Source organism: Lissotriton helveticus, chromosome 1_1, assembly GCF_964261635.1.
Source record: "Lissotriton helveticus chromosome 1_1, aLisHel1.1, whole genome shotgun sequence".
Classification (NCBI taxonomy): Eukaryota; Metazoa; Chordata; class Amphibia; order Caudata; family Salamandridae; genus Lissotriton; species Lissotriton helveticus.
Genome location: NC_136057.1, coordinates 917984309 through 917998831, shown reverse-complemented (window position 1 = coordinate 917998831; position 14523 = coordinate 917984309). Strand labels below are relative to the sequence as shown.

Below are 14523 nucleotides of genomic sequence, written 5' to 3'. Positions count from 1 at the left end.
TTAAGCTGATGCCGAGATTCAAACCTGATTCCCCTGTTCCGAAGTCACCAGCTCTGGCCTTAATGCCAGATCCTTTCCCCTATTACCAAGTCACTTGGACTCACCCTGGACACCAACTTCACCTTCAAGGAACACTGGCCATAAAACACCATCTCTCTCTTCTAAAGAGTGAAACAGTTCCTTCCAGAAAGCGACATCAGAACTGCAGGTCAAGCCCTTGTACTCTCACATCTGTATGGTGGTAACACCCTGATACATGGCCTCCCAGACTCTGCATTAGCTTCCCTTGACGGCACCCTGTATGCTGCAGCACTTCTCTCCCAGGGCCTGAAGAAATATTCTCACCTCATCCCCATCCTGATGGAGCTCCATAGGCTCCCATTGCTGGCCCGCACCATTTTCAAGATCAAATTCATCCTTTACAAAGCCATCATGACCAGCACACCTGCTTATCTTGAGGCCAAGCTCACCGTCTTTGGTGGCTCTCTGCACACCTGCATCAGACTGGAGATGAAGAAGAGTGAAAAAGAAAAACCAAGGCAGCAGGCCTTTTTCATTTGTGCACCTAGTATCTGGAACAACATCCAATAGGAGCATCATACGGCTACTCCTATTCAGAAAGAAGTTGAAGATGCACTTCTTTAAAGATCACTGCATCACACGGCAATAACAGTATACTTCTGCTCCGTGAACACTGCAACCTTTCCTATCACTTATTGTCTGTATGCTTGCCTTTGACCCTGTACATCACTCTGCTGCTTTTTGACTCTGTTTGCAGTATACAAATACCACACTCATGAATACATACATACCTACATCCCTACTTGGGCTTTTAAACGTATGCACTTCTTATGACACTACATAATTTTGACCTTTGCAGTGTAATACAAGGGTTGGCCTGTTGTATGCAAAAACAAGGTGATCTCTGCCTTGAAAGCAGCCGCCTGTCATACTGCACCACATTGGCATCTCTACGTGAGGCAACAATCAATCCCACATTTATGTTTGTCTTGTTGAGTGTAGTCAGTTAAGTTACTTCTGAACCAGTGTGTTGCTCGGACATGGAGGCCATGTCTAGACATACCTGCTCCATGTAGTCAGATTCATGCAATAATAACTGAGCATACACTGCGCCATTCTTTTGACTTAAGTGTGTACTTAATCTTTCAGATCGCATGTTGGCATTTAAGTTGTATTTATATAAAGCAAACTTAGCCGAAAGGATTCTTATAGTAGAAGCAGACTGTTACTGATTTGTAATATAGTATTGTTTGAAAAGGTTGGTGGGAAAAGATAATAACTCACTTGTGTGGATGCCAGTATCTGGGTATGTTGCAGGGACAACGGAGGCAGCAAAGGTTCCCCCTAAAACAGTTATTGATTTAAAATGTATGTAAAAAACTTCTGGGGTAGAAGACATCTTTGTTTGATTAATGCCCATCAATGTTTTCTCTTTCAGTAACCTTCTATGAAGTAGCAGTGGTTCTACAGGCTTTCATCCTCACTACCGCTGTGTTTCTTGGCCTGACTGCATACACCTTCCAGTCTAAGAGAGACTTCAGCAAGCTCGGAGCTGGGTGGGTAACATCACTGAAACTCATACATTTTCCTTAATCTACTGATTCTGCATGTTTCTATAAAAACCTTTTCGACAAGGGAGTTTCCTGAAACTGCTCCTTTTATTTGTTAATCTCTTTAATGGACTCTGTTGTAGCCTTGCAACATCGTTCCTTTTATTTTTAGTAGTAAAATTAAGCTCATCATAGAAAGGAAAGAAACAGACCAGTTAAATATAGATGTTTGTTGCTTCTTTGTTTACCTAGCAGACAAGAATTGGCTTAATCATGACTTCAGCTCACTTTTAACAGCTTTGAATGGCTTAAAGTAGCAGTAGATTCATGATAAAGTAAGCTATTTTGGAAGAAAAAGAAAGGGAATGAGATGGTATTGAATGCACAGTGTTGAAGCTGTCCTTTTATACACATCTCTTTAGCAGACCTTGAACACAGGAAACTATAGTATTGATTCAGTGAACAATAGTATAATTAGCATCACTTTGAGTAGTCCTGTATGTGGCACCCGGTCAAAATATATGTATTGACCTATCTGTAATTTAGCTCCCTAAAGTCTTATGTATTGCTTCTGTTGCTGTGTTGTAATTGATTATATGTCCTTGGAATTATGCAGTTGAATGGTTTTAGAAAGGCAAACTCTAATTCTAATTTAATTTCAATATTTTGTTTACAGACTTTTCGCAGGCTTGTGGATTTTAATCATTTCCAGTTTCTTGAGGGTAAGATTTTGATACTGTTCAATTAATATTACAACTGAGTGTGCACAGTTTGATTTTATCAAGTTTCTGAACTTTTTTGTAAACTTAGCCAAGTTCATAAAAAGAAAAAAGCAAGTGGAATTTCTGGAGGAAATCCAGGAAAAAAAGAATACTTTATGCAGCAGACTTCGAGATGGAAAATCCATAGAAATGTTTGCTATGTTTTTGTTACCAGCAGGTTAAAAGGTTTGTGACCTTCCCCGAATAGTTGAGTTATAATTTCTCATTCTTCTAAGAGTCGATATAATCCAATTGTATAAGCTGAGACTACAATTTGATTTTCACCTGCCCAGAAATAGGGAAATGAAGTTTATGCATGACGAAACAGTATTGTGCCATGTTGCATCAACTTTTCCCTGCATTGCTAGTGGAAAAATATTTCCTGACCTCTGTCCTTGCTTATAGAGAAACTGTAGCACAGAATTGTAAATTTTACTTCTTCAGGTCTTGATTTAAAAATCAAAAAAAAAGTAAAAAACAAAAACCCTGCAAACTTCACTTTACTCCTTAATTAAATCCATTATATCATCAGGATCACCCCTTACAGGGGTGTGGATATCTCTCAAATATCTGCTTGTCCATGGGACAGGTTGCTTCATAAATCTACTTGTCCTGTAAACAAATCACTTGTCCCTTTGGTGCCACATAGTGCAGCGACAAATTATGGCGACGATCTCTTTATATAGGAGCTCAGATAACAGCCTGTCTGATTATGTTATGGTCCATACTATAGTAGGGTTTGAATATTAGCAATTCACTTATTTTGCCACCTTTCCACAGATCTACATACTGGGTCTCGACGCAGCAGCAAGCAAATCTTTCGGGGTCTAATCTTTTTCCATACTAATAAAGGTTGGAAATTTACACCCTGAGAAGGGCAGAAGTAAAACTTCTTCCAGGGTTGTGAAAAGAGGGGTTGGAAGAAAAGTGAACATGTAAATGCTCAGCATATTTACGCATGAGAAATTTCCGCATGCATGTTTGCTAATGCTAAAATGCAGTTCACAAATATTTTATAGCTTACTTTTATAAATCTTTATAAATTAATGCAAGTCGTAAATCTGAACTACTGCTAGGACATTTATCAATGGGTGTACTTTTGTGATTATCTTTTTTTTTTTATTTGTTTATTGAAAGTTTCATAACCATGAATACTAGATCAGCAATAAAAGAAGCTAAAGACTAGAGAAAATAAGACGAGAGAAAGGCGAGAAAGAAAATAAATAATCCTGGCCCTTTAACAAATGACACATCAATGATCTTGTTTTTACATATCTGTCTACATCATACAGTGTCAGCTTATCTATACAGCGCATTTATATCTAGCATTCGTTGGCAACAGAAGGAAATAAACATAGAGATGTACCAAGGGAAGAGGGCCCAATCTCAGCAGTGACCATCTTGTGCGAAACACCTCCCCTAGCTGCTGGCATAATATCAGTAAGCCGGGGTGAATATTTCCATGCCCGTATGTCGACATATAGAATCGCCTGCCAAATATATAAACTGATCCCCATTATTAGTGTGAGGGGGTATACAGAAAGCGCTACGGGGTGTAATTCTATATACAATTTACTCAATCCCTTCTGGATGTTTCAATAAGTAATCCTTCAATGGTTTCCATTTATTTTTTGGACGTGAGGCGATTGTCTGCAGTGAGGTAAATGTATCACTTGTGGTTTTACAGTGACTCAATTCACAGATCCATGCCTTAACCGTTGGGATCCGAGTACCCCCCAGCGTAGCGAGACCTGCCTTTTGGCCATAAATAGAGCTAGGGCAGCAAATCTTTAGGTTCCGGCCTTAAAGGGCTTAACATACCCCAGCAAGGCCATCAGTGGAGTGGGTTGTAGTGTATAATCAATCAACGCGGCCTCTTGCATTCCAGGACTCACTGCCCGTCTCGACTGTGGCCTCGGAACCCCCGGACTGTGGCTGCAATCCCTGCTGCGGGCGGATCTGTAAGGGACACCTCGGCCCTGCTTCTCTGACAGGCTGGCCTCACTGCTTCAGCCCTTCCTCCGCCGGGAGCGGCTTGTTTTAATGGCATCTTATCTGAGTTTCAGGCTGAGCTGAACCGTGGATTTCTGCATGGTGAGACTTTCAAGGAAGTCCCTAGCGACCCATTGGCCTTAACCGCTATATCATCTTAGGTGAAGAGAGATTTGCCCAAGGGGTGCAAGGACCCTTACATATGTAGATTAGCTTGTTGTGTTTTGGGAGCGCGGGGGATTAAGTGTTTTGCCCAGAATCACAGGAAGTTAACCCGACGCTAGGATTGACCTGCCCATGCCGTGGCAGTAGAAAGGTATGCTTTTGTGTATAAGATGTGCTTCTCATTTAAAGCACTTTAATGCTTGTCTTTCCTAGTTGCAGTTTTCGGTGAACATTTGTTTTTAGAGCAAAGCATCATCAGTCTTGCTTTCAAGATTCTGTAAATATTTGCATCTTATCAGAGACCATACTGGGAGCATTGTACGTAGCTTGAACATGTGTTTCCTGTGACACAGGGACCACTCCTTCCTTGCACTCCTTTTATTATCTTTCACTCAATTATTACTCAATATTTTCGAATGCTGTTTGTAAATTTTATTTTCATTTCCAAACATTTCTTTATAGCCAGTTTTTCATTCTTTGTATTTCATTTCTCAATTTCTTTACATTTCATTTCACATGGTATTAACTCCCAATGCATTTCAAGCGTAAAGCTCTTCATCAGGGGATTTCTTTATCTGAAAACATTATACGTCATGTTGAGTACTCAAATCTAAGTTCTCAGCAAGTGATTTTACCCGCTTAGATGCTCAGTTTATTGTCCTTGACAGGATGGAAGTGTGAGGTGAGTTTATCAGAATTCAATTTGATAACCCTATAATCCGTTGATTTTTGCAGCCAATGCTTCACTTATTAACTTTCCCATCTGCCTAATATAATGAGTTATTTTGACAATGCAAAATTATCTGCTATTTCCTCAATCCCAAATCTGTAAAATGGGGTACAGAGGGAAAAATACTTGTGAAGAAAATCAGATAGTTCTAGAAAAAACAATTTGTACTCTTGAAGAAAAAAATATTCGAGTGGGATCTCGCAGATAATAAATATTATACTGTCTTGTTTTCTGCATTTTGGATCTTCTCGGATAAATAACACCTATTTATGTTTTTGTCTATTTCTCTCTTTGGCTGCAGTTATTCTTTTTCAATGAGACTTTGGAGATTGTATTTGCTGCTGCAGGAGCTCTTCTATTTTGTGGATTCATCATCTATGATACACACTTGCTGATGCATAAGCTTTCTCCAGAAGAGTACATTTTGGCTTCAATCAACCTCTACTTGGATATCATAAACCTTTTCCTGCACTTGCTTCGTATACTTGAAGCAATGAACAAAAAATGATTTTAAGCAACTGTTAATTAAATGGGATCAACCTTATTATTTCTGTCTGGGTTGGTGTGTAGATTTTAAATTGAGATTTGATTAATCTTTTCAGGTGACTTCCCTTCTGATGCACTTTAGAAAAATGTATTGGATGATTTGGGTTTGAAGATTGAGAAGTTGCTGTTTGCAACATAAAACTGAAGTACAGATTAAAGGGTAGGTCAGTAGTATTGAATATTTCAAGTGTTTATGAATTATCACATTGAAGCCCATGGGCTCATACCTTTATGCTAGTCTTATATGAACAAGTTAATGACTTTAACAATTGTTCTTTGAGACCGTAACATTCCACTTTGATGTTGTAGCCATCAGATAATTGTGGTACTAGTTAAACAGTGTTGCTCTTGAGGTAAACATTGGTTTTACTTTCAACATTAGATTTTATTTCAGCATGGTATTTCAATCAAATAATGTTAGTCTTGAAAACCCAGTTTATTTAATGTAATTAATAAGTAACCTATTATTTCTATACTGGAGTATGTGATTAATGTAATGCAATCTTTACTAGTGCTTACTGGCAGTTTGAGCGTTGACAGATAAACACACACCAAAATGTTGGGGTATGGTTTTGAAATCTGTATAGTTGTCGCATGCAAATGTGACTAGTATTATGTCTCAGTATTTCAGATCTCTGCTTTCTTACATAGAGCATGTCATCAAGAATTGTGTTGAAACCCTCTCGTTTTTGCCAAAAATGCAATATCCTTATTTGGTAAATCTGGTACATATCGAACGAAGAGTTGAAGGAGACCAAGTGAAATGGTGTTACAATGTATTTCTTTATTAAAGAATTGTGATATTCTTAAAAGGTGATCATATCCATATCTTTTAGTTGATCAAAATATTAAAGTTTTAATAGTGGAAATCCTACTATTCAAGCATTGCTTTTCCATTGATTGTGCATCAGCAATATTTTATTACTGATTTGACTAAATGAAAATATTGTGCCTTCTGCAGATGAGACCCCTGAATAATGGAAGGCAGTTCTTCACTTTGATGTTTTTAAGTTCGGGAAGCATTTGCAAAGAATGCAACACCTAAAAGGTGCATGTTTCTGTAACAGTCCACCACTTGCCAAGGGAACACAAATCAGGATTCCTCAAAGATACATACTTTTCCTTGTTGGTCCAAGCATCTCCTTTCATATGATGAAAAAAACATCTTTACAGCTTGGAGTAGGGTTATGCTTTAGACCACCTTCCAGTCCATCTTTCTTGTCTTTGACGCCTTCCGAATCCCTCTGCAAAGTTTTTATAGGAAATTCAGAAACCTCATATGCGATCAATCAAATTGTTAGCAAAAAATAAAAATAATTTTATTACAGATATTTTCCTGTGCTTAAGAAGAGCAAATATATTGGTCTTTACAACCGAATCTAGTATATTCTTTTATACTCTTTCCTCTTGATGATAGTAACTCAAATTGTGGAGGGCATGATGGCCACTGTAGAAGTCAAGGATGCTTTTAATTGTACATATCGATCAATGAACAATGTCCTCAAGACCTATTTTCGTTTGTATTTCAACTTCATTAATAAAGATTCTGTTGTTTTCACCTAACTTCTGCTCCCAGAATATGCACAAGCTGCATTCAGCCAATTTTGTCCTTCAGTTCATGTTTGTTCCTTTTTACTATTAGCTAGAAAAAGCACAGTGCCCTAAGTTTTTTCAAGAGTCAGGCTCTAGTTTACTTCACTTTATCTGGAAGTATCTATCAGCCAGAAGTCTCAGCATATCCCTTGTACTTCACATCATCTTAAGTAGTAGTCAAAGTTTATTATGTTTTGGCTCTCGTTGAGGGCCACATAAAAATAAACACACAAATATACAACATTAATTACAGATAAATCACAACAGGATAGGAAGGAAACACTACTTGTCTACCGGTAAAGCGATCATCAAACCTCTCCCTATACATCATTAATAAATATCTAAAAACCCTTTAAAAAAATTAAAAATTCTGAAACAAAACATTTCATTTGGAGGGCAGTAAAGTGCATGGAAAAACGTTTTTACATTTAGGATTCCTAGTTGTAGACAAATTGGTTTTATCCATTTATAGCGCAATGGGCGCAATGCGGGACAAATAAACAAGACATGGTTACGATCTTGTACAGCATTATTACAGAGATTACATTTTGGCGATACTCCATACCATTTCGCTAAAAGGAGATTTAGTGGAAGCAGATCATGTCTTAAAAGGTACCATAACCTACGGACTCTATGAGGAATATTCCAAGTTGGGTATTGTTGGGCCAGTTTTGGTATATATGTTTTTACCAATAATTCCCTTTCTTTTTGCCTTGGTTGGGCAAGTATATCCAATTTATAACAGAGTTCCCAAGATGCACATTTTAATTTAAACTTTAGCTCGGCCGGTGAGAGTAAGAATAAGGTGCATTCATCTAATTCTAACAGAGATACTGCTTTTCTAAAGTTTTTTACTAACAAAGAAAACTCGTTAAAGTTGCCCAAGAGTTCCTTTTTAATGGCTTCTCGTAAGGAACCCGGTTTACCTCTGGCCAGACAGGCTACCCATCTTACGAGGGCTACCAACCCCTGTACCCAACAGCTTCGGAGTCCGAATTCCAGCCTGCATGTAGATGCAGAACACGCTGTATTAAGGGAAGAAATTTTTCTTAGTACCTTTCCTTCCATTTTTTGCAGAAAACCCCATTGTTTCAACTCCACTTATTCAATTCCGTACAGTAGAGTTGCAGGTATCTTTGCCCTAAATACATCCAAAAAGAGTGAGAAATGTCTCTTCCCTGTCGCATTGTATAGAGAACATAACCCCATGCCATGGGCCAATGCTTTTCGTGAGTTATGTTCAATGTGGGGATTCTCACTAAGGTTTGCTGAGATTATTTTGCCTAGGAAGGTGTAGGTTTTAACCACCTCTAGTTTTTGTCCACCTATGGCCCAGCTATAGCTTCCAGACCTACATTTTTTCTTTCCAAAGATGCACATGATTTTACTTTTCGATATATTAATTTTCATGTGATGTGCTTCAGCAAATTGATTCAATGCATGTAGACGATTAGACAAACCCTTCGGGGTTAAATCTAAAACAAGTATGTCATCCGCATACATTAGAACCGATATGGATGACCCTCCAATTGTCGGGGCTAATCCCTCACAAACTGCAATGGAAGATGGTAGGTCTGCCGTATATAGTGAAAACAATATAGGGGCCAGTATGCATCCTTGTTTTAACCCGTTCTGAGAAGGGATAGATTGAGAAAGACCCCTTTCTCCGCCTTGTAGCACCTTACACCACGTGTTCGAGTGAAGAGACTTTACTAATTCAAGTAAATACACTGGCATACCCAATACAGCCAGCTTTCTCCACAGCGTTGGACGGTCCACCTTGTCAAACGCTGTGGAGAAATCGATAAATGCTGCATATATGCCACCACCTCGAACACGTACATATTTGTCCACAATCACCTGCAATAATGTCAAGTTATCTAGAGTTCCATGCTCTTTGCGAAATCCCGTTTGTTCCATAGGTAAAATACCATTTGTTTCTGCCCATTCAGTTATTAACATTAAAAGACATTTGGCGAAAATTTTTCCTATCGGATCCAATAGAGCTATTAGACGATAATTCATAGGCTTATCTCGTGCTCCCTTTTTATATATGGGGATTAATATACTTCCCCTTCAAGAGTCGGGGACTGATCTAGATATAAAGCATGCTTGAAACACTGGGAGAAGAATCCTACTCCAGGAAGTGACGTCTTGCTTAATTATTGACATAGGCAATTCGTCCGGACCCATTGCTCCGGAAGAGCGCATACTCTTTATCACGGTAGCTATGGATTTCTCGGTGGGGAGTTCTATTTTATGCTCACTATTTGAGGCTGGATCCCATTTATCCCCCACTGTACCGTTAGGTGCATATAAGCTAGATACGAATATTATCCAGACATCTTCCGCAATAGAGATTGGGGTGGGGGTTGTTATTGCTCCACATCCCTTCCCTATTATGGACCAGAAATCTCTAGATTTGTTAAAGGCCGAAGCCTCTCTTAACCTAATCCAGAGAGAATCTTCTTTTTCTCTTTTTAACTTAAATCTCAATCTAACCCTCCTTCTTTTTAGTAAGGCTAACTTTTGCTCGTTTTCATTAGATCTATTAAGGTACTGTTGCCTCACCAATTTGTTTATCTCCTTGTTTAGGCTTAGTAGTTTACTAGGAGAGAAGTGGAACTTTTTAGAACTACCAGTTTTCTTAGCTATCTTGGTAAGTTTTTTTATAAGATTTTTCGAGGTGTAAAAATTCCATACCCTGCCATTCATCTAATTCTAGTAACGGTTTGGCAAGGATATTTTGTACATCCTTCATAGAGAGAGTTTTCCAGAAGCATCTTCCAGATTTACATCTTAAGTAGTAGTCTCAGTTAAGGCCTGGTATTTCCACCTCAAGAAAGATTTCTTGCCAAAATCCGGCCCTTTTTCCATAAACCTTGCAGTCTTGACCAGGTAGTTTCAGAAACCTCTGGGTCTGAAGGCTTTTTGTATCCATATTGTTCATTATGTTGTATTGCAAAGCTGGGTTCTACTGCTTCATTTGACTCTAAAGTAGAATCTGTCCCCAATACATTAGTTAAAAATCTTTTATTTTATAGTCACACATTTTTTTTTTAAGGGACATTTTTGCATTCTAACATATCAGATTATGATGGATACAGTCATACCACTGTTACTCGGAAGATACATTACAGGATCATCTTTTCTCGACAATTTAAAATAGAAATCTTGACATCAATAACCTGGAGCTCGAAACCACCTCTGTAGCCCTATATCTTCCCTTGCCTCTGGTGTAAAGTTGTTCTAAGTAAGGAGGGACATTTGCTTTGCTCTCTTTACTTTCTGCCAACACGACAATGAGACTGGTCCCTCGAAAAAAATGCCATCCTGCACCACATGATTGGGGAGTCATTTGAAGTGCTCTACTTGCAGACTTTATTTTTTTTTTAAGAACTGAAGCTTTCCATAGATACACCTTTTCTCAGAAGAATTTCCCACAAGAGATAACATAATATTCTGGGTCTTGCATCACATTTGAGAGCAGTGTAGAAGTTTCTAGAAGATATGCTCCTCGAACACTGGTCAGTAAAGTTTTTTTCTACTTTCCTTCAGATTTACGTAGTTCACCAGACTTTTCTGCACCGTAAGCCCCTCTTCAATTTTATTTTGTGCTCCATTTTCTCTTTGCAAATTAAGGTCTTGTGGAATGCTACTATTCTCAAAAAGATCTTACTCTTGCTTTCTCAGATTTCAACTCTTCTGGTCCTTAAAATGAAAGGTAGGTGAGTCTTCTCCATAGCTGAGCTTGATGGCTTGGTTTTCGTAAAAATGGAATTTATGTGCATATTTGGACATCTCGGAGACAACCATCACAAGCACTGAAAAGAATACACCAACAAACAGTAGAACATAACCCAACAAGGTCTGCTACAATGTTTTAGAGAGAAAAGTGAACCCACTTATCCCTATCCTGCATGATGTCTTGCATTTCATTGCTGATTTGATTGTCATAGGTTTTAAGATAGTCTCTCAGTTATTTGAGCTTCCAACAAAACTGCTTTTGACAATTATTCACTCAAGAAGTTGAGCCTGCGCCTTTGTGTGCCATAGGTTTATTGACCTAGAAGAGTGTCATGACCTCTGTTTGTGACTTACACCATCAATAATGAATCTCGAAACAGTGTTGCCTAATAGATAGTTTTGCATATTTTAAAAGCTTCAGAAATTTATAAGACCCCTCTGGAATGTCCTGCTGATTCTGCAAGAGCAAAGGCAGTATTGGTGGGTTTCCAAGTACCTTGCTCCTATTGTGTGTGTATATATATATATATATATATATATATATATATATATATTACCTACTGGCGATAGCCAGTAGGTATATATAGTTAGGATTTTTTTCCTATGGGATTTTTGAAAATTCTATGTCGAATAACTTTGGCTGAAATTTTCAGGAAAATGGAACATTTTGTTTCTGAGCAGCCCCTGAAAATTTGGGGGGGTTTCGTCAAGGGGGGGCCGAGAAAAAAGGGGGGTCCCAAAACATGTTTTTCCCATGCAATTTTCCATAGGGCGGTTGGCCTCACTTTTAGCCCGAACGGCTGAATGGATTTACACCAAACTTGGCAAAATTGTAGGGACTGGTAGCCCGATGTGCCTTTGCTATGTCTCAAGATATAGGCTCCAGTGGTTTTTACGAAAATTAACTTTGAAAAATATATATTGGGCTACATTGGGCTATATATATGTTGGAGCCCAAATGTAGCCCAAATGTAGCCCAATGTAGCCCAATGTAGCCCAAAGATGGCCACCAGAGAAAAAAAAAAAACAAATGTAGCCCAAATATCAGCCAGATGTAGCCCAACTATAGCCCAATGACAGAATGTCCCAGAGTGTTCTAAAGAACAACTAGAGTGCTAACAGTCCTACTTATTACAAAGGTATGGCACACCTGAAGCCATCTTGATTGGAATAAAGTGGTAACTCTTAAAACATTTAATTTAAAAAGGAACAAAATGAGGGGGTTCATTTTGCCATAGAAAGTATGATTAGCGAATATATGATGAAATCCCGCATACCATCAGTCCGCAAAAAAAATCCTGCATGTACTATTAGGCCGCAAATTAAAATAACGAAAACTTTTAGAACGAATATGCCTTTAGCATACACTAAACAACTAAACTACCCTAAACCCTAAAACACTACCCTCAGCATGACCCTACACTACACAAACAGTACAACACTACCCTAAACCCTAAAACACTACCCCCAGCATGACCCTACACTACACAAACACTACAACACTACCCTAAACCCTAAAACACTACCCCCAGCATGACCCTACACTACGCAAACACTACAACACTACCCAAAACCCTAAAACACTACACCCCAGCATGACCCTACACTACACAAACACTACAACACTACCCTAAACCCTAAAACACTACCCCCAGCATGACCCTACACTACGCAAACACTACAACACTACCCAAAACCCTAAAACACTACACCCCAGCATGACCCTACACTACGCAAACACTACAACACTACCCTAAACCCTAAAACACTACCCCCAGCATGACCCTACACTACACAAACACTACAACACAACCCTAAACCCTAAAACACTACCCCCAGCATGACCCTACACTACACAAACACTACAACACTACCCTAAACCCTAAAACACTACCCCCAGCATGACCCTACACTACACAAACACTACAACACAACCCTAAACCCTAAAACACTACACCCCGGCATAACCCTACACTACGCAAACACTACAACACTACCCTAAAACACTACCCCCAGCATGACCCTACACTACGCAAACACTACAACACTACCCTAAAACACTACCCCCAGCATGACCCTACACTACGCAAACACTACAACACTATGCAAAACCCTAAAACACTACACCCCAGCATGACCCTACACTACGCAAACACTACAACACTACCCTAAACCCTAAAACACTACCCCCAGTATGACCCTACACTACACAAACACTACAACACTACCCTAAACCCTAAAACACTACCCCCAGCATGACCCTACACTACGCAAACACTACAACACTACCCTAAACCCTAAAACACTACCCCCAGCATGACCCTACACTACGCAAACACTACAACACTACCCAAAACCCTAAAACACTACACCCCAGCATGACCCTACACTACGCAAACACTACAACACTACCCTAAACCCTAAAACACTACCCCCAGCATGACCCTACACTACGCAAACATTACAACACTACCCTGAACCCTAAAACACTACCCCCAGCATGACCCTACACTACGCAAACACTACAACACTACCCAAAACCCTAAAACACTACACCCCAGCATGACCCTACACTATGCAAACAGTACAACACTACCCTAAACCCTAAAACACTACCCCCAGCATGACCCTACACTACGCAAACACTACAACACTACCCTAAACCCTAAACACTACCCCCAGCATGACCCTACACTACACAAACACTACAACACTACCCAAAACCCTAAAACACTACACCCCAGCATGACCCTACACTACGCAAACACTACAACACTACCCTAAACCCTAAAACACTACCCCCAGCATGACCCTACACTACGCAAACACTACAACACTACCCTAAACCCTAAAACACTACCCCCAGCATGACCCTACACTACGCAAACACTACAACACTACCCGAAACCCTAAAACACAACCCCCAGCATGACCCTACACTACGCAAACAATACAACACTACCCGAAACCCTAAAACACTACCCCCAGCATGACCCTACACTACGCAAACACTACAACACTACCCTAAACCCTAAAACACTACCCCCAGCATGACCCTACACTACGCAAACACTACCCTAAACCCTAAAACACTACACCCCAGCATGACCCTACACTACGCAAACACTACAACACTACCCTAAACCCTAAAACACAGCCCCCAGCATGACCCTACACTACGCAAACACTACAACACTACCCTAAACCCTAAAACACTACACCCAGCATGACCCTACACTACGCAAACACTACAACACTACCCTAAACCCTAAAACACTACCCCCCAGCATGACCCTACACTACGCAAACACTACAACACTACCCTAAACCCTAAAACACTACCCCCAGCATGACCCTACACTACGCAAACACTACAACACTACCCAAAACCCTAAAACACTACCCCCAGCATGACCCT

The 14523-nt window shown here is 39.6% G+C and overlaps 1 protein-coding gene across 1 annotated transcript in view; it reads left to right on the top strand.

Moving 5' to 3' along the window:
• Positions 1-6650, top strand: part of TMBIM4 (transmembrane BAX inhibitor motif containing 4) — a 102719-nt gene extending 96069 nt beyond the window's left edge. The window contains exons 5-7 of the mRNA XM_078676342.1: positions 1460-1577; positions 2248-2293; positions 5521-6650. Coding sequence (XP_078532468.1) covers positions 1460-1577; positions 2248-2293; positions 5521-5727 — 371 coding nt within the window. The 3' untranslated portion in view covers positions 5728-6650. The remainder of the gene's footprint in view (positions 1-1459; positions 1578-2247; positions 2294-5520) is intronic.
• Positions 6651-14523: the final 7873 nt, after the last annotated feature.